This window comes from Bison bison, unplaced genomic scaffold (assembly GCF_000754665.1).
Source record: "Bison bison bison isolate TAMUID 2011002044 unplaced genomic scaffold, Bison_UMD1.0 scf7180017864326, whole genome shotgun sequence".
Lineage (NCBI taxonomy): Eukaryota > Metazoa > Chordata > Mammalia > Artiodactyla > Bovidae > Bison > Bison bison.
Genome location: NW_011494898.1, coordinates 5,158,463 through 5,180,033, shown reverse-complemented (window position 1 = coordinate 5,180,033; position 21,571 = coordinate 5,158,463). Strand labels below are relative to the sequence as shown.

The window sequence follows — 21,571 nt, the reverse complement described above, 5'->3', positions numbered from 1 at the left end:
GTAAATAGTGGCACTAAAAACTGTAAAAAAAAAAATCCATCATTTTTACTTTTCATATGTGGAACAATTTAATATACACTATTTATCTATATATATTAGAAAAAAATTTCTAAAACACAAATATATTTACGGATTAAATAATATGGTGTTTTAGAGTTTCTTCATTATACAAGAGAACAGCATCCAGTGGTGTACATGGAGCAGGGCTGGATAAAAGTTGATGGAGATGGGTGCTTAGGAGTATGTTATTTTATTTTTGTGTATGTTCAAATTTCTCTGTAACGTAAAGTTTCTAAACTGTGTATAACTGATAGTTCCTTAGAAAAAAGAGACTAAAAATAATGTAGATGTACATTATTTTCTAACAATAGTCATTTTTAAGGTTATATAAATAGTAAATTCAGTTCAAATGTGTACTGAGGAAAATAAAAATTGTTTAGGATGATACACTCTGTGAAATAAAATAACTGAATCATTTGTAAAGCATATTTGCTTGTATTTATAGGAACATGTTTTCAATAAAGGATACAAATGCTTTATGTGTAGTATTTCCTAATAGATAACATAAATTATATAAATGTTATAATTTTAAATCTCAATTATAAGAGTGAGATAACTATATAAACATAAGGCATTTTTTTCTACTAACCTATCATTTTACCAAATATCATTTCCTAATTAAAGAGGCAAATGTTCATATTTTATAAATATAGTAAAAATGAAATATAACTATGAAAAATATCAAAGACTACATCAAATCTCTTATATTCAAAAGACTCATAATTAAATATTGGGTATTCAATAGATAACTGATTAAACAAAGAAAAATAAATGGGTTTAAAATTATAATTATGTATATTTTTAAGGGATAAATGATTTTGGCTAATACCAAACCAGAAAAGTATAGACATTAGAAATGGAAGAAAATCAGGTCAAGTAGGTGTGTGAAACTGAATTAAAGCCAGATACCATAGTAACATATTGAGTCTATATACTATAACCACTTCATAAGTAGGTGTTCCATAATAAAACATATGGTCTCATGCCACAGTAAATGGTGGTACTAAAAGAGAAGAGAAAGAAAACATAGGTTTTTTTATACCTGCTTTCTCAAAGTATGGCATTTCCTGCTCCCTTTAAATGTATAGGATAACATAAGGTAAATTCTTGCATTATTAAAATGTTGGCCATCTGATTGAACACATGAAATAAATCTATCCTCCTGGTACATATAAAAATAAACTTTACAAAAATAATTTGTCTTTAATTTAAAATTCCTCTTAAAGGGTCAGGGGACCCTATCTCACTCAGCCTTAGTTACAATAGATATTAAGTTTTGAAACTGCTAACATTTTCAGGACAAAGTACCATATTTTAAGAACATTTTCCTTAATCAATGAACCAAATAGACATAGAAACCTACATCATCATTAAATTTATAATCTGTGAGTTATCTTTTTGGATAAAATATCTATAAAACACATACATATAACATTTACAAATCTGACAGGTGCATTACATAGGTTTGTAGATAAATGAAAAAATAAATGAGGACTAAATGTTCTAATGCTTTCTTGGAGTTGAAGCTTCAATACTTTGGCCACCTGACGTGAAGAACTGACTCACTGGAAAAGACCCTGATGCTGGGAAAGATTAAAGGCAGGAGGAGAAGGAGACGACAGAGCATGAGAGGGTTGGATGGCATCACCGACTTGATGGACATGAGTTTGAGCAAGCTCTGGGAGTTGGTGATAGACAGGGAGGTCCAGTGTGCTGCAGTCCATGGGGTTGCAAAGAGTCGGACATGACTGAGTGACTGAACTGAACTGAAATGTTCTAAACTATATAAGGTTCTCAGTGGGTTATAGTTTATTATATCTTATTTTTTAGATACCTAAGAAAGTATTTTATATGTAGTAAATCATGAATATTTGTTAACTGGTCTAAAACCAGAGCAACAAAAAGAAAGTTTTCAAGTATGTGTCTGGTTACCACGAATATGGGATTTTCTTTGTAAAAGGGAAGAGACTTCCAGTATATTTGTAATTTAAGATAGCACTTTATAGGAGCAGCAAATGATAGACAGGGGAAAGAGATTTCTTTGTTTTTAATGAAAAGAAAATTACCTTCCTTTACCTTTCAAATAATTCATCCTTATATTTTAACATCCTATTTTTCATCAAGTATTTACTGTACATGCGGAGGTAATATGACAGTATTTTTGATGTTATAGAATTTTGGTTATTTGGGTTAATTATTATCCTTGCTCTCAAGGAAATTAATATTGATAAGTTTATGGAACAAAATGTGTACAGTGTTTGTACAAAATAGCTCATCTTCTGTTTGCGCTGCTTTAGACAATACTTAAAGTCAAAAAGTCAATAAAGAATAATTATGTTAACTACTGATAATGTCTGGATATTTGTGTCCCTCCAAGATTCATATGTTGAACCAAGGTAATGGTGTAAAGGTTGGGAGGTGATTAGGTCATGAGGGTATAGTCCTCATGAATGGGATTAGTAAGTACCCCTTATAAGAGATTCCAAAGAGCTTCCTAGCTCTGTCTACCATGTGATGATACCACAAGAAGGTATGAACCAGTAAGAGGGCCTTCACCATAACAGGACTATACTGCTGCCTTGATCTTGGACATCCCAGCCTTCAGAACCCTGAGCAGTACATTCCTGTTGTTTATAAGTTACCAAGTCTATGATATTTTGTTACAGTGGCCCAAATGGACTAAGGTCACTATAACTTCCACTATCTTTGTAAGCATTACTGTCACTGCCACATTTACCTTATCATCAAAGTCAAAGTTACTTGGGAGCTTCCTGGGTGGCTCAGTAGTAAAGAATCTGCCTGCCAATGCAGGAGACCTGGGTTCAATCTCTGATTTGCGGAGATCCCACATGCCATAGAGCAAATAAGCCCACGCACCACAACTATTGAGCCTGTGCTCTAGAACCTAAGAGCAACAATTACTGAGCCCAAGTGCCACGACTACTGAAGCCTGCATGCCATAGAGCCTGTGTTCCCCAATAAGAGAAGCCACCACATGAGAAGCACAACTAGGGAGCACCCCTCATTTGCTGCAACTGGACAAATGTCCACACAGCAACAAAGACTCAGGACAGCCAAAAATAAATAAAATTATTGAAAAAAAAAGATTTAAAAACAAAAGTTACCTGGTATTTGGTCTTTAACCAGGTTATATATATAAAGATGCATATACAACCTACATCTATAAAGTAGATTACTAATATAACAATTAATTATCAATTAGTAAGTGAATAATAAAATAATATAAATAGCCCATGGAATAATAAAGTGCATTTCATTAGACTGGGGCTTAAATCTCATAATTTGAATTAGTTAAGAAGTTCAAGTTAAAATTGCAAATGGTAGAGATGTTCTTATCCACCTTAGATTTAAAACTCAGAGAGGTAGAAATTTTATCTAAATGAAGACAACAGATACATTAACAATGTAGTCTGTATTGCAAATATTCAACATTTTAAAATTTAAAAATGCAACAGGGAAAAACAATGAACAAAACTATAAAGAAATAAATGGTTCAGAAGTTAAACTACCTATACAGGTCACTTATAAATCTGTTTGATTTCTAAATGGATTGTACTCACGCTTGTCTTTCGGTGAATATAATATCCATACTTTGTGTTTCTCGATCATTTTGAGCTTTAAGCTGAAAAAAGAGTTAACTGAAAAGTTAGTGATAAAAAATTACCATTAAGCCAAACTATCTCTTTAAAGCTCATTCTGATTATGAAATCAATTAGAGATTATAAAAATAATCCTAATGCCACAGGCAAAGTTTTAAAAAATGCATATGCTTTATTTAACAAACCACTACCAACACCAAATACAAAGAAACACTCTTTTTCACAGGCATTATAATCTCACACCAAAAATATTCATTGTTTACTGACCTGTTAAGTAATCTAATGTAAACTTTACTTATGTAAACAGAATTTCAAGATTTCATTATGTGTTCAATAGTTGATTAGTATAATATGTCAAATCTAGACCCAACACAAGTTTTATTCTTAAATCATTCAGGATTTTACCTGAGTACTCCTATTTGACTCAACCTGCGCATAGTCAGTCTAGACTTTGGATAAAGTGTCTGTCTACAATGCAGGAGACCCAGGTTCAAGCCCTGGGTTGGGAAGACCCCCTGGAGAAGGAAATGGCGGTCCACTCCAGTACTATTGCCTGGAAAACCCCATGGACAGAGGAGCCTAGTAGGCTACAGTCTATGGGGTGGCAAAGAGTCGGACACAACTGAGCGACTTCACTTTCACTTTCTTTCTCATAACTATAAGAACACAAAGTTTTCACTGTTTATATTTGGCATTAAAAATACAGTTTTTAAATTGAGAATTCTCCTGTGTTTTAAAGTTAAGAAGTTAAGAACTTCACTACATTATTATTGCTTTTGTACTTATTTGCTCAGTCGTGTCCAACTCTGCGATCCCATGGACTATAGCCCACCAGGCTACTCTGTCCATGGGAACTCGCCAGGGAGGAATACTAGAGTGGATTGCCATGCCCTCCTCCAGGGGATCTTCCCAACCCAGGGATCGAACCCAGTTCTCCCACATCGCCGGCGGGTTCTTTACCAGCTGAGCTACCAGGGAAGCCCCAAAATTTAGAAGAGTCATTTTATAAATCCTATACTTTTATAGTCTTTGTATAAATAAACAATAAACTATATAAATTTTATTTATTTTCTTCCAAATATTTATAATCAATTAAGCTAGCTATTATAATTTTATTATTTTCTACCAAATACTCATTAAGAACACTGAATACAATTTCTCATTTAGTAATCAAAAGTACTGTTATGTCTGGCATCATATGGCCATTATTCATTTTCTCCTTTTCTAATACAACTCTTCACTGAGTACTCAGCTCCATGTGCACAAATATTAAACCAGAAGGATTGCAAACTAATTTATATACAAGGATATATGGATGGGACTCCCTAACTAATACTGAATGAGAGACCAGTTCGAACACAGCCTTGTAGAAAGACACTACAGCATCCACTTGAGAGAGTCAACCAACAGGAAGAAATTTTAAAAGAGCAACTAAGGGAACTCAAATATAACAGTAGTATTTAGGATCAGAGTAATACCTATCTTCATGGTACATAAGGTTTTATCAAGTTACTTCCAGATATAAATGCTTTATTTTAGAGGCTATGTAGATCAACTGCTTATAAATTTTCTTACCATGTTGTAATCATTCATTACTTCTTCCATTTCAGTATTGGTATTAAGTTTATCTGCCAACTAAAAACAAAAGTGCAAAAAGAAAATTCTATTAGTCTTCATAAATTCTATAATCCATAATACAGGTATTCAATCTTACAAATAAGTAGTTATTTAAGTATTACTACTTCCAAGACAAAACAAATATTGAGCTACTTAAATAAGCACATTCTATGCATTAGGGCAATCAACAAACTACATTTTTAGGAAGGAAAAGTAAGCAGTAAAGAACTATTTTTCCTGCAGACAGCACCTCAAAGAGCTTTGCCTTCTCTGAAGAGATGTCTAAGCTTATAAAGAAGGATGTTGAGAAGACAAAATTTGGGGGAAGATCTTTCTCCTTTTTTTCCCCAGGGGGAAGAAATGTTAATGGATTTACAAATTTACACCACTGAAAATGTTAAATGATTTAATCTTTTAAAAATTATTAAAAAATTAAATTGAAAAAAAAATCTACAGGGCAAGGCACAAACAGAACACTTCAAACAGAAGCCTACTTCAAAAAGTCAGGCAAAAAAAAAGTTAGGCAGCGACAGCAACAGCAAATATATTTATCTACTTACCTTGTGCCAAACCTTGTTTTGAGCCTATTATATGTATTGTTTCACTTAATTATCACAAGTACACTATGAAGTAGATATTATTATCTACATTTTGCAGATACGAAAATTTAGCAAGTTGTCCAAGCAGAATTTGAACAGGAAGGCTACTAAAAGCAAACTACCTGGATGTAATTGACTCTAAGAGACTAACCTTTCCTAATGTAATATATATTACTATATATAACATTTTCAATTGTGATATGGATAAGTGCTCTTGTTATTGTTATTGTTCAGTTGTGTCTGACTCTTTGCAACACCATGGACTGCAGAATGCCAGGATTCCCTGGCATTTACCATCTTCCACAGTTTGCTCCACCTCAGGTATATTGAGTCGGTGATGCCATGCAACCATCTCATCCTGTCATCCCTTTCTCCTCCTGCCTTCAATCTATCCCAGCATCAGGGTCTTTTCCAATGAGTCAGTCTTTGCATCAGCTGGCCCAAGTATTAGAGCTTCAGCTTTAGCATCAGTCCTTCCAATGAATATTCAGAGTTCATTTCCTTTAGAATTGACTGGTTTCATCTCCTTGCTATCCAAGGGACTCTCAAGAGTCTTCTCCAACACCACAGTTCAAAAGCATCAGTTCTTCAGTGCTCCACCTTCTTTATGCTCCAACTCTCACATCCATACAAGACTACTGGAAAAACCACAGCTTTGACTACAAGGACCTTTGTCGGCAAGGTTATGTCTCTGCTTTTTAATACACTGTCTAGGTTGGTCATAGCTTTTCTTCCAAGGAGCAGGTGTCTTTTAATTTCATGGCTGCAGTCACCATCTGCAGTGATTTTGGAGCCCCAAAAAATAAAGTCTTTCACTATTTCCATTGCTTCTCCATCTATTTCCCATGAAGTGATGGGACCAGATGCCATGACCTTAACTTTTTGGATAATAATGCTAATAAGATCTAATATTTACTAACACCTTACTCTGTGTTAGATAACTGGCTAACTAAGTGCTTTCTCTGTATTAGAGAAAAACCTACAAACAGCATATTTTACATACTATTAATATTTTTATATTAAGTAACTTGCATAATTTATTCTCATGTAACTAAAAATCCCTTTCATCTGTCTTTTTGTATTTTATAAAAAATTATTTTTCTCATATTTAGAAGATTATTTACTAAAAAAGTTGCACAGAACAGTATGGATTATAGTGTGAAAATATACTATTAATATAGTCAGAAATTCTGTTTATCAGTACAATATAACAACATCAAGTAGGTTTATTATAATGTACCTAATCATTATGGAGCCATGTTTCTTACTTTGTATATCACTCTTTTTAAATTGGAGAAGAGAGATACAAGTTTTCAGTAAGTTCAGAGACCACTGCTGCCTAAAGTACCCACAGAGCAGGAAGAAAGAAAATTCTGAAACATTAGAAATTTTCATGGGGCCAAGACTACTCCAAAGACTGAGCCAGTAATCAACACTGAAAACAAGATCATTTCTTCTGGAAATCCACACTAGGAAGCTTCTTCTGGAAGTCCACATTAGGAAGCAAAACTGTGATTATATTAGATGCCTTATTGTGACAGAAGACAAACACTGTATTTTGAATGAAATGGAAGGATAAAGGCAAGTTTGGTACTAAGTAAATTTTTAAAACATCATGATGACAACACTCTGTAGAAAGATAAAAGTATTTCTAAAGCAGTGACATTGCTAGTACTCAATACATTTTATATACTCCAAAAAATATTATTTTTAAATTGTTAGGGAAAAAAAGTATGCATGTTCTATATTTTTAAGTGTTTTTCTTTTAAAGGCTGGAAGAATACCTATTAACCTGTAAAGGCAAAATATTTCTTGGGAGGGAAAGTAGGGAGAAAGCAAATATATACTTTAATCCTTACACTTGCTATGGTTTCAATCTTTCTCGCTATGTATGTATTCATGCATTATTTGGTATTTAACATTAACATGTTATAGCATTTTCTAAAGTGGTAAAAAGCAATGAAAATATTCAAAAGAAATTCTCTCAGAAAAGACCAAATACCATGTTGTAGTCTGCTAGTTGTCCTTGAAACTCTTTTATTTCAACAGCTAAAGTCTCAGCTCTGTAAATATAAAATACATTCATAAATACATAAATAGGCAGATGAGCATTATGAATATTATGTTTAACTACAAATTTAGTACTAAAATTCTGAAACATATTATATCAAATGTTACTCATAATAAAAATATACCTTGCATACTTTAACTGCAAAATTACTCACCTCTTTTCATATGACAAATACACTGAATTCTCTTGATTGTACATTTCTATTTCTTTCTGAAGTTTATTGATTTCTGTTGTGAGTTCACTTATTTTACTTCTAATGGAAAGAAATAAAGAAATTAGTAATGCTTCCAATTCAGAAAACAGTCTCTCTAGTTAAACAAAATAAATTTTTCATAAATGTGTAACAACAATATAAACGGTTTTGTGAAATTTCACTACAAAAAGAAAAACAATTTAAGCAGCTTATTTGATTACAGTGGTATACTCCAACTGAGAAATTGATAAAAGTTCTCTACTCATTAAAAAAGATGAAACAGTATTAGAATGGGAACCTGGACAAACTGGCACAATCTATAGACAGAAGTAAATGCCTGTCACTCTCACAGTTCTTGCTACCCTCTAGAATAGAGTTTTTCAAGAGCAGCACTATGGACATTTTAGGTCTTTGAATAATACTTAAAACAATACTGTCTGTGCACTGTAAGATCCTTAACCGTCTCTCTGGCGTGGATGCCAACAACACATCACCCAAATCCAGTTATGACAACAAAAAATGAGTCTAAAAATTGCCAAATATTCCTTGAGGGGGCAAAATCACTGCCAGTAGAGAACCACTGTTCTTCATTCACTTGACATAAGTAGGTAATTGTAATTTTTAGTACAGAAGCACAAATCTTGGAGAAGAGAGGCAATGTGATGGTGAGAAATGGCTCTATCACCTTTCCTTCTTTTGATTAAAAAGTGACTAGATATCAAAACCTATGGCCTCACTCTCATTCTTACTGACGTCAGCTTTGAGGACAGATGGGAGAAAACCTTCCCTTCTCTTACTAACTTCTAGGAATTTGAGGATCAAAAGGATTCAAGTAACTGAACAGCAAAAGAATTAAGAAGGACTAAAAGAAAGAAAACAGAGATTTCAGGATACAATAGAAGGATGCATTAAATAGAATGCAAGTAAGAGGGAAAGAAGACACAGAGGATGAACCAACCAGAAAATACAGTAAAATGGAAAAATGGAGATAGGCTAGCAGGGCATCTGAGCAGAGAAAAAAGTAGGTAGAGAGAGAAAAGAGTTCTTAATTTAGAGCTGCATACTTAAGAGATATATAACAAACTTATGAATTAAATAGGCCACAGTTATAGCAACTGACTAAATATATACTTATGTAAAACTCTGCAGTAATTATTATAAATAAGTATATGTATTTTATGGAGAAGGAAATGGCAACCCACTCCAGTATTCTCACCAGGAGAGTCCCACGGACAGAGGAGCCTGGTGGGCTACATACAGTCCAAGGGATTGCAGAGTCGCACATGACTAAAGCAATTTAGCAGACATGCATATACATTTTATCATTCACATACATATCTATGAATAATTTCAGAATACTTAGTGAAAGAAGCATAAAATATTCTTCTCATTAGATGAAAAACAGTGAACTGGAAATATATAGCTCACATCCATTCTAATACATAAAATTTAAAATCTCAGCCTAACTATACCACCACCATTTGTGACGACATCTATTTAGAGCCAAATTAACCATAAATTATGTCAAAATACAAAATAATCTTAAGAATTAACATATCTAATTATCTCAGTAAGTACTATAGTTAAAACTTCACGATCATTCATAGGAAAAAAAAAAAGTATATAACATACCGAAGAAGTCCAAGATAGTAAGATTTGTCTAAAATTTGCCTCTGGGGACCTAAAAAAAATTTTTAGGTATTAGTGTTCAGTTTGAAAATGTCACCACATTAGCAAATCCAAAGCACAATCAGAATTACACTCAGCAATTTTCTAATAGCTCTTACAAACGTCCCAGTAAGTCTAAAAATCTGAAAGAAGCAATGAAATAGAAAAGAGAACTAATATCTTAGCATCATGACGTAATGGAAGCCTGAATTAAGATGACAAAGATGGGACTAGACGTTGGGCTGTTAAGAGTGGATTCAAAAACAACCAACAAAAACACTGGACTCTACTGGTTAGGGTGACTGAATGGAAACTGGGACTAACGGGGTCTAGAACAGGACTAACCAAGAGAATGTTGTGCAACGATGGAAATATTCTATAGCAGCATTGTCCAATAAAGTAGCTACATGGGAATACTGACCATATGAAACATGGCTGGTGGTATGTGAAAAGAAGAGAAGCAAAGAGAAAAGGAAAGATATAAGCATCTGAATGCAGAGTTCCAAAGAATAGCAAGAAGAAATAAGAAAGCCTTCCTCAGCGATCAATGCAAAGAAATAGAGGAAAACAATAGAATAGGAAAGATTAGAGATCTCTTCAAGAAAATGAGAGATACCAAGGGAACATTTCATGCAAAGATGGGCTTAATAAGGGACAGAAACGGTATGGACCTAAGAAGAGGTGGCAAGAATACACAGAACTGTACAAAAAAGATCTTCATGACCCAGATAATCATGAAGGTGTGATCACTCACACTCACCTAGAGCTGGACATCCTGGAATGTGAAGTCAGGTGGGCCTTAGGAAGCATCACTATGAACAAAGCTAGTGAGAAGATGGAATTCCAGTTGAGCTATTTCAAATTCTAAAAGATGATGCTGTGAAAGTGCTGCACTCAATATGTCAGCAAATTTGGAAAACTCAGCAGTGGCCATGGGACTGGAAAAGGTCAGTTTTCATTCCAATCCCAAAGAAAGGCAATGCCAAAGAATTACCGCACAATTGCACTCATCTCACACGCTAGTAAAGTAATGCTCAAAATTCTCCAAGCCCAGTTTCAGCAATATGTGAACCGTGAACTTCCAGATGTTCAAGCTGGTTTTAGAGAAGGCAGAGGAACCAGAGATCAAATTGCCAACATCCGCTGGATCATGGAAAAAGCAAGAGAGTTCCAGAAAAACCTCTATTTCTGCTTTATTGACTATGCCAAAGCCTTTGACTGGGTGAATCACAATAAACTCTGGAAAATTCTGAAAGAGATGGGAATACCAGACCACCTGACCTGCCTCTTCAGAAATCTGTATACAGGTCAGGAAGCAACAGTTAGAACTGGACGTGGAACAACAGACTGGTTCCAAATCGGGAAAAGGAGTACGTCAAGGCTGTATATTGTCACCCTGCTTATTTAACTTATATGCAGAGTACATCATGAGAAATGCTGGACTGGATGAAGCACAAGCTGGAATCAAGATTGCCGGGAGAAATATCAATAACCTCAGATATGCAGATGACACCACCCTTATGGCAGAAAGTGAAGAACTAAAGAGCCTCTTGATGAAAGTGAAAGAAGAGAATGAAAAAGTTGGCTTAAAACTCAACATTCAGAAAACTAAGATCATGGCATCTGGTCCCATCACTTCAGAGCAAATAGATGGGGTAACAGTGGAAACAGTGGCTGACTTTCTTTTTTTGGGCTCCAAAATCACTGTGGATGGTGATTTCAGCCATGAAATTCAAAGACGCTTGCTCCTTGGAAGGAAAGTTATGACCAACCTAGACAGCATATTAAAAAGCAGAGACATTACTTTGTCAACAAACGTCCATCTGGTGAAAGCTATGATTTTTCCAGTAGTCTTGTATGGATATGAGAGTTGGACTATAAAGAAAGCTGAGTGCCGAAGAATTGATGCTTTTGTACTGTGGTGTTGGAGAAGACTCTTGAGAGTCCCTTAGACTGCAAGGAGATCCAACTAGTCCATCCTAAAGGAGATCAGTCCTGGGTGTTCATTGGAGGGACTGATATTGAAGCTGAAACTCCAATACTTAGACCACTCGATGCAGACAGCTGACTCATTTGAAAAGACCCTGATGCTGGGAAAGATTTAGGGCAGGATGAGAAGGGGACAAGAGAGGATGAGATGGTTGGATGGCATCACCGACACAACGGACACGGGTTTGGGTGAACTCTGGGAGTTGGTGATGGACAGGGAGGCCTGGCGTGCTTCGGTTCATGGGGTCGCAAAGAGTCAGACACAACTAAGCAACTGAACTGGTAAAATACTTTTATTTTAACTAATTTTAATTAATTTAAATAATCACAAATATTTGTATTTGTAAAAATACAAATAATTTATATTAAAATACAAATAGCTATTGGCTATCACAATGGACAGCATAGGTTTAGACTATAAATTTCTCAATGTAGGCAAGAGATTATGATTTTATATAATTTGTCAGAGACTTTTTAGGAACACAATCTTACATTTCATTTCAGTAGGACTAAAAAAGCATCCATAGGTTAAATGTCCCAAACCTTGAGAGAGGTGAAGTGCCCTGCATGGCATAAGAGAAAAGCCTAGGAAATATTGACTGAAATCCATGCTGAAAAGAGGGAGAGAATGTCTCACTAGAATGGGAAATGAGGCACTGGAACAGGTAACAGCAAAAGTCACAGCAGATAGTGGTACATGCTGGTAACAGAACTTTTCATATAAGGTTTTGAACTATATTTGTAGAAAATGACTCTTTTCTTAAATAATACTTAAATTATTAAATAATATTTGTTGCTGCTGCTGCTAAGTCGCTTCAGTCATGTCCAACTCTGTGCGACCCCGTAGATGGCAGCCCACCAGGCTCTGCCATCCCTGGGATTCTCCAGGCAAGAACACTGGAGTGGGTTGCCATTTCCTTCTCAATGCAGGAAAGTGAAAAGTGAAAGTGAAGTTGCTCAGTAAGTGTCTGACTCTTCGTGACCCCATGGACCGCAGCCTACCAGGCTCCTCCGTCCATGGGATTTTCCAGGCAAGAGTACTGGAGTGGGGTGCCATTGCCTTCTCCAAAATAATACTTAATACTTAATATTTAAGTATTAAATATTGAATAATACCGGTTATTATTTAAACAATACTGGTTCTTTTTAAATAAGAATCTTATTTAATCTTAAATAATTAAATAATATTTAATTATTAAATAATTAATAATACTGGTTCTGTTTTAAAGGAGAAATTAATACAGTAATAAAATTTGATGAGTTCTCTTAGAATTGCACCCTTAAGGTTTCTGCCCTTAAGGTCTTTAAATAAGAAATAGTAAACACATAAACGATTCTGTGAATACAGTTTTAAAGACTAAATAACTACAAAATTTTGAGTCATTTTCCTCCACAGCATTGATAATTATTAAGCAAGCATTTCTAAACAACTGATTTTTTTTCATCCTTTGGCCACCCTGCATGGCACATGGGTCCTATTCAACCAGGGATCAAATACTGTGGCCCCTGCATCAGAAGTGCAGAGTCTTAACTACTGAACCACTAGGGAAGTCCAATAACCAACTGGTTTTCAATATTTAGTGAAATAAGTTGTATCATAAGTAAGAAAATTAAATTTGCTGAAAGGTAGGATATATTATATTATAGAAGTCGGTATATCATCTTATAATTAATTTTGTACTAGTATGTTCATCCCTGATAAGTAATTTGAACATATACAGAAAATTTAAAAACTCAATATGAAACAGTTCCCTATGTTTTGATTTATATATATATATAATAGACCAACTTTTTGAATCAAAACATATAGTGTTATTATGCATTTCTAAACACATAGAGACATAAGGAGAGATGTAGTATAAAATCTATATGTTAGCCCCACTTCCTTACTTAAGCATCATAATGGAATAAAAATTATTACCAAAAGTAACACTTCTGGTCTCACTTCTCATAAATATACAAATACCTACCATAGTCATTTGATATGGAAACCAAGAAAAACTATTTCAGAATATTTCTATATAGTACTAGAAATCTAATTTTCATTTGAGTTTTCCTTCAAATTATTTCAAATTTCTTCAAAGAAATTATAGTACCAATAAGGACCTACTTACTCTATAGCATAGAAAACTATACTCAATATTTTATAATAACCAAAAGGGAAAATAATTTGAAAAGAAATATATACATGTATATGTATATATAACTGAATCACTGTTCTGTACACCTGAAACTAACATAATACTGTAAATCAACTATACTTCCATTTTTAAGTTATAGGAAAGTTCACCAGAAAAATGACTAAAATAGCTAATACATGTATATAACTCCCTAGTTCACAATGAATTCTCACAGTCATTCTCTTACTTAACCCTCAAAATTGTTGAATCAAGGAGTAAGAATCTTGAGTAAAACAGCCTCTTTCACTGCGTAATTCTGATTTAGCAATACACTGTAATAGCTCCCAGGTGGCGCTAGTGGTAAAGAACCTGTCTGCCAACACAGGATGTTAAGAAATGAGGGTTCCATCTCTAACATCTAGGGTCAGGAAGATTCCCTGGAGAAGGGAAGGGCAAGCCACTCCAGTACTCTTGCCTGGAAAATCCCATGGACAGAAGAACCTGGCGGGCTACAGTCCATGTGGTTGCAGAGTCAGACATGACTGAAGTGACGTAGCACTGATATACTATAATACTTCTTATACAAAATATGTTCATCTTCTTAAAATAGTTACCTTTCATACCAGTTTTCATCCCACTCAAACCTTGCTGTGTTACAGGACGATCAGCAACTTTGATTTGAGAAGACAGAACTCCTCCTGTCCCTATGGGACCACCACGAGAGCCTGGTCTTGCTGTTCCAGGTGGCATCTAAATGACAAGATTCAGTTTCAATAAAATAGAGAAATACTGAGCCTTTAATATTAACACTATAAAAAGAATATCAAAAATAAAACTAATATTCTATATAATATGTAAAACTTTCCTTACATTTTAAAATGTTTAAAATAGTAAATAAAATATCTAAAATTAATGATAAGTAATATTTTTCTTTAAAATGTATCGTATGTGTTAGACATATTTATACCACTTCCAATCTGTAAAGGAACAAAATGTCCATATATTTGTCCTTATTTAACAACAGGACTAATGGTGAAGCTGAAGCTCCAATATTTTGGTCATCTGATGTGAAAGACCAACTAATTGAAAAATGTCTGATGCTGAGTAAGAGTGAGGGCAGAGGGAGAAGAGGAGGTAGCTGGATGGTATCACCAGTCAATGGACATGAACTTGAGCAAACTTTGGGAGATCGTGAGTTTATACAATATACTTGTCTACATTTTCTGCTAATACATTTAAATTTCATTTTTTAGTATAAAATTTTGAAAATATCTAGGATTCTGTGTGAGGGAGGAAACTGGTTTATTAAAACAAATGGTTTACCAATTATTCAGCAGTACCGAATATTCCATGCTTTCCTACTAATTTGAAATGCAACCTTCATCACTAATTAAATTCTTACTTGCCTAATTCCATTTCTGGTCTATTCCATTTCACTTGGTTTTGGCACCAATACGGTATGCCCCTAAATTGGTGTAGCTTTAAAATAAATTTCAGTATGAGTATGAGTATGAGTACGCATCGTCTCTTAACATTGATACAATCGTGTCTAACTCTTTACAACACCATGGACTATACAGTCTATGGTATTCTCCAGGCCAGAATACTGGAGTGGGTAGTCTTTCCCTTCTCCAGGGGATCTTCCCAACCCAGGGGTTGAACCCAGGTCTCCCATATTGCAGGTGGGTTCTTTACCAGCTGATCTACCAGGGAATCCCAAGAATACTGGAGGGGATAGCCTATCCCTTCTCCAGTGGATCTTCCCAACCCAGGAATCGAACCAGGGTCTTCTGCATTGCAGGCAGATTCTTTACCAACTGAGCTACCAGGGAAGCTCTTTATACTTCTAGATGTTTAAAAAAAAAAACACCAGACATATAATAGTATGCTTATAGCATAAAGAAAAACAAAGAATCTCTATTTATTATAGACAGGCTTTTCAAATTCTACCAGGATATACAAATAATAGTTCAACAATTTGTTTTAAACTTACACCAGTTGCCACTCGAATATTTCCTGATGGGGGTCGTATTCCAGAAGGAGGCCTTCCTGTCAATCCAATCCCACCTCGAGAAACAGGGCGAACTGCTGAAGGTTTGTGATTACTGGCCATTATTTGCTCAGTTTAACCACTGCTTGGAAACAAGAATAATTTAATTCTCCTTTGATACCTCCTATAGCAAGACAGGAGTGAACCACATATCCTTTCAAACATTTAATCCACTGTGACTTTTCTTGCAAATTGCTATTGTAGGTACCACTATGTACAAGGTTAAGCCTGCTTTAATTTTGTTCAGTTTTGACAGAACTGTTCCATTCAGAACCATGGAATCATTTATTATAACATGCCCTCCTCATTTCCCTATTATCTTATCAAAATGCAAGTCCCTCTACTTACCTTTCTCTCCTGGGCTCTCACTCATACTCTAGTTAAGTTTTCTCTCTCCTTGCAAAACCAGTATCTTTCTTCTCTGACTATTTTTATCTGTGCTTTCTAGTCTATAGTAAATTCCCTTATATTCTCAACCCTGTTATAAATACTTCCTTGTACTCGTCAACTTAACAGGATCCTGTCTTCTGAAAAAACTTTTGGTAGTGAAGGCTATCTTAGTTTCTTGTCCAAGGCAAAGAATGAATACATGGCACTCTCCTTGCTCCACAGTGTAACTGGCAAACATCATCCTTCAAAGTTTAAAAAAAGTAATAAACAACAGGATTCTCTTCCGTTGAGGACCAAGTAATGCAACTACATTGCCTTGGATCTTTCCTGGTTGCTTTTATATACGAGCCACCTAATCTCTCCCCCATATTTACTAAAGTCTTGTATATCTTATTCAGTTTCTCCATTCAAGTACCACCAACAACCTGGATGATTTCCATATGGATATTGGATTCAATATGTAACATTCTTGCTTCACAGTTCCATGACCCAAATTTCAGCAACCATTTCAATTCTAATTCCTGGCCATGGCCAGAGCTGGAGCTTATCATCATCTGGAATTGCTTCATCTCAAATACCTTAATGAAATACTTTATTCTCTGGCCTTAATTTCCTCTCCTTCTACCTTTTTCTCACCTTTATTCTCACAAAAGACCCTGATGCTGGGAAAGATGAGGGCAGGAAGAGAAGGGGACGACAGAGGATGAGATGGTTGGGTGGCATCACCGACTCAATGGACATGGGTTTGGTTAGACTCCAGCAGTTGGTAATGGACAGGGAGGCCTGGCGTGCTGCAGTTCATGGGGTCGCAAAGAGTCAGACACGACTGAGCGACTGAACTGAACACCTCCCCTTAAACTATTGCCTTCATTCATTCTCTCCTAGTTTATCAGCCCTCTCTTGTACTCAGCAGAATAAAATATCATTTAAAATTTTGACTATTTAAAATAGCATTTTAAAATTATGGTCATAATCTATTAGTATCTTATAAAAACAATTTAGAGGGTTATGACCAATATGGGTTAAATATGAAATAGAACAGAAGATATAAGAGGTTTCACTGCACATAGAAAGGGTACTGTTTCATTAAATATTTGTTTCTGTTATATTTGTGTAAATTTACACAAATGTGTACACGGGTCTATAACGTAAGATATATGTCCTATTATGGGTAATGTTCAAAAGTTTTAAAGATTCTGAACTAGAGAAAGAATATGGAGAAAAAGAGTACCCAAGACTCTGGCCTGAGGAATGTAAATATATACAGGTTGCACAGAAGAGGGAAAGCTTGTATAAGAGACGGAAAACAAAGACTCAGAAAGCTAACAGAAAAGCCAGGAGTGTGTCAGAGATGCCAAGAGAAGGCAAGAATGGTCAGCCATGACACTTTCTTCTGGGAATTCAAGTAAGATGAACACTGAAATGTCCATAGAAATCCCTATTGAAGAAGACATTAGTGACCATGATGGTCATTTTCAAGAATTCCTTTCCTTCTCAACATTAAATTACTGTTTCATGAGCACCATCAACTAATTTGCATCCTTGAACACTTCTTCAACCCATTTCACAAATCAGAAACTATTCTCTACATTCAACCTGGACTGCTGAACACCGCTGATGGAAATCTCACAGCTGTATATAATGGAGAACTGCAAAGTCATAGTCACCAAGTTTAGATGGATCTTCATATCTCTGAAATTATTTTATTTATCCTTGATAAGCTACTGTCCTTGATGATTCCAATTCTTAACAACTTTTCTACTCCTGCCTCTTTCAGCAGATAACTCAATTTTGTAATTAAGAAAATTAAGATGTGAAATCCATCATATTTGGAGCAAATCAACTTACCTATATCAATGCTGCCTTCCAATCTCAATAGCCATGACTTCTCTCATTCAAGATCATTCTCTATTCTGATTTATCCTCTTAATCCCACACCTCTGGGACATTAGCTTCCCTCTCCTTGCCAAACTCCTTCTCCCTAACCCCTGCCCCAAGCTCCTTCGGAGCATTATCCAGCTCCTGAGAAGGGGACAGCAGAGGAAGAGATGGTTGGATGGCATCACCGACTCAATGGACTTGAGTTTGAGCAAGCTCCAAGAGTTGGTGATGGACAGGGGAAACTGGCGTGCTGCAGTCCATGGGATCACAAAGAGTCGGGCTCTTTGAGCAACTGAACTGATTGACTATGTCTTTAAACTTTCTCCTTTCTTTGAGTCTGGTGTCATGTTCCATTCTTTCCTAACCCTAAAAACTAATTTCTTGATTCTTAAACCACCTTTAATTCTGTCCTATATATTCTTTTTCTACACAGGCAAATTCTAAAATATTGCAACCATCTCTGTGATACTCCCCTCTTCTGTTTCTCCTCTTTCAGTCTCCTTCATTTTATTCTACCTGCCTCTATTGTAGTATTTCTCAAGATATGAACCAGTCTATTTTTCTTTTTCCTCTCTACCCTCTCATTGATCCACCTCATCTATACTCAGGGTTTGAGCAATTAATAAGCTGATGACTCACAATACTGAATCTCCAGTCCTGACTCCTCACACTCCCTCTGAGGTGTTTATATCCAAATAATTACTTGCCATTTTCACTTCAATATAGTGTCAACATTTCAAAATAAATGAAAATGTAAACTCACTGTCATCTCTCCTGAATTTACTCTTCCTCCTGGTGTACCTCCTAATCACACAAGCCAGAAATTTAGTCCTTGATTTCCCCCTCTCCCTCATTTCCCATGGTTAATCACATAATCCTACTTTTATTTCTAAATGTTTAAAATATAACTTCCTCTCCATTGCTATTATACTGTTTAGAGCCTCATGGACTCAAGTCGATTATTATATTGGCCTCCTGACTAGTCCCTTGCATAACACACATCTTGCCTGTTATTCTCCCTAGGAATCCATCAACCACCAGTTCATAACCACCCTACCTTCTTCTATTTGAATTTACAGGTCTGTCTGAACTGCTACTACGCATCTGTATACATATCTATCCCAGGACCTATCACACCAATCTGCTTAAATACTTTTCCACCTTGAAGGCAAGAGCTGGATCTTATTCATCTTTATATCCCCAGCATTAATCTCAGTGCCAGGCAAAACCTTTGTTTTATTTTGTACCTTCTGAATTTCCTCCCACATGAAGGCATTGCCAGCTAAAAAAACCAGCTACAAACATTTACTAAATTATCAAAAAGAAAATAAATCACTTCTTGAACCAAAACGGCTTCTCAATTTCTATAGCCCCTGCCCAGTACTTCTTGTCTGGGTTTCCTTGGCATTATTCATGATCAATCCTGGAATTGTTTCTCTCCTCTCCGTAATATTTTGTTTTCATATAACTCTAACTAGGCTGATGACTGATAAATCAGTATCTCCAGTTCTGTCCTTAAAACTGGACATCAATTCTGAGTTTTCAACTATTGGGGGGGAAGGTGGATTTCTATTCAGATATCCCATTATTACTTTACATTTAATATGTTCACAGCAGACTTAGAATCTTCCCATTCCAACTAGCTCCGTGGTTCTATTTTCTGGCCATTTTGAACTCTTCGGACAAAGTAACAGAATTATTACTATTATTTCAAATGGAAAAGTAAGTTTTATAAAATGACTTTTTCAAAGGCAGACAAGGTCTATAGTCCAGACAGTTTCTCCCAGGGACTTCCCGGGCAGTCCAGTGGTTAACTCTCTGTGTTTCCACTACAGGGGCCGCCAGTTCCATCCCTGGTGTTGGAACTAAGGCAGTGGCAAGGGGGAAAAAAACGGTTTCCTCTCAGAGAAAGTTAAGACAATAAACCTTCCTTTATTCAGGAAAAATAGTTGGGGTTACTCTAGCTTTCCTGAAAACTTTAAGAAAATGGACAATACATAGAATTCCACCTGATTTTCTTTGCCACTGTTTTATTACAGCGGGGGAAAAATTTTAGTTAACATTTGATCAGTTCCATGGGGTAAAATACAAGGGAGAAGCACTAGTAACAAACATGCCACTAATTTCGGGGTTAGTCTTTCAAATATTCGCATAATCTAAGGGGTTATTCACACAACTAGAGAGGTTCCAGAAAGATTAGGGAAACTAACGGAGCTCCGACAGTTACCAGCCGTACACCCTCAGGGCGTGTTTTCTTACTATAGCATGGCGAGAGCTCCAGCTTGCTGTCTTTGTGACGATTTCAGATACTGAAATACCTGGCTCCTAATTATTATCACAATCATTATCCTCCCCAAACCAACCGTTTTAATATATGTGAAGAAGCGGAAAGTTGCTAAGTCCCTTGTGCTATGACCAACAGACAGACAGCTATTATTACTTCGAGCAAAATTCAGCCCACAGTTAATTTTCTGAGGCGCTCGGGTCGTTCCCTCTGGTCCCCTGGCAGGTCTGCTTAGGGGACTGTGTGAGAAAATCTCTTCTCATGTTCTGCAGGACTAAAAATGGGCCTTCCTTAGCTCGGCGTCGGGCTGGAGAACTCCTAAGAGCCGGGTTTATTTTGTTTGAAGTGCATCAGCATCGCCCAAGCTAAGATAACCAGTAAGGGAGGCAAGGAGAAAGTTGGGACCGGGGATTTCTCACCTCAGCCGGCGCTGAGGGGTGCGAAAGGAGCGCGGTCGCACCACCCAGGGGCACTCGAACTTCTTGCGAGCCCTCCACCACCGCGTAGCCCACCGGTCGCCCCGCGAACCCGCTCCCTAACAGGAAAAGCCAGGTTCACCTACGTGCACCTTTCCTAGGCCCTCAAAGCCTAATCACTGGTAGCCGCGAGCCTTTCCGTCGCCCGGCAACAGGGGGCGGGGTACCTCCATCTGATTGGCCAATCCTCGGCCTCAGCTGAGAGAAGCGAGAGTGAAATGTTCTCGCGATATTTGACGACTGGACTACTCGTACCCTCGATACCTCAGAGCTTTTCTGGAAGAGACAGGAAACGGCATTTTGGCTAGGAATGAATATTTTATTTGGAAACTCGTTTTCTTTATAATCAGAATAATCTCTCTGTGTACATGAGGTGAACTCACTCCGGCGAGTTTTATTATATCGCTGTGTAACGTCACTTGTAGTACGTCAAACTTTTTAATGAGAATTATTTCAAGTTGTTCCGTGGTAGGCAGCATTCGTGGTAGTCTTTTTACTTCTAATTAGCGGTAGTTTTCTTTTCATTAGAAGGAAGGAACACAACACATTAAAT

The 21,571-nt window shown here is 36.1% G+C and overlaps 2 protein-coding genes and 1 non-coding gene across 4 annotated transcripts in view; 1 reads left to right on the top strand and 2 right to left on the bottom strand.

Annotated features, from left to right (window-relative positions):
- LRRC19 (leucine rich repeat containing 19) overlaps positions 1–14,658 on the top strand; it is a 28,343-nt gene extending 13,685 nt beyond the window's left edge. The window contains exon 5 of the mRNA XM_010853330.1: positions 14,597–14,658. Coding sequence (XP_010851632.1) covers positions 14,597–14,619 — 23 coding nt within the window. The 3' untranslated portion in view covers positions 14,620–14,658. The remainder of the gene's footprint in view (positions 1–14,596) is intronic.
- Positions 1–21,181, bottom strand: part of IFT74 (intraflagellar transport 74) — a 94,268-nt gene extending 73,087 nt beyond the window's left edge. For both annotated transcript variants that reach the window (XM_010853331.1, XM_010853332.1), the window contains exons 1-8: positions 20,962–21,181; positions 15,931–16,069; positions 14,552–14,687; positions 9,793–9,841; positions 8,122–8,220; positions 7,899–7,959; positions 5,256–5,315; positions 3,642–3,703 (exon numbers count right to left, since the gene is read on the bottom strand). In XM_010853331.1, coding sequence (XP_010851633.1) covers positions 3,642–3,703; positions 5,256–5,315; positions 7,899–7,959; positions 8,122–8,220; positions 9,793–9,841; positions 14,552–14,687; positions 15,931–16,050 — 587 coding nt within the window. In that variant the 5' untranslated portion in view covers positions 16,051–16,069; positions 20,962–21,181. The remainder of the gene's footprint in view (positions 1–3,641; positions 3,704–5,255; positions 5,316–7,898; positions 7,960–8,121; positions 8,221–9,792; positions 9,842–14,551; positions 14,688–15,930; positions 16,070–20,961) is intronic.
- TRNAC-GCA lies at positions 15,698–15,769 on the bottom strand. Its single transcript has one exon. It is a non-coding gene; the product is annotated as a tRNA-Cys (tRNA).
- Positions 21,182–21,571: the final 390 nt, after the last annotated feature.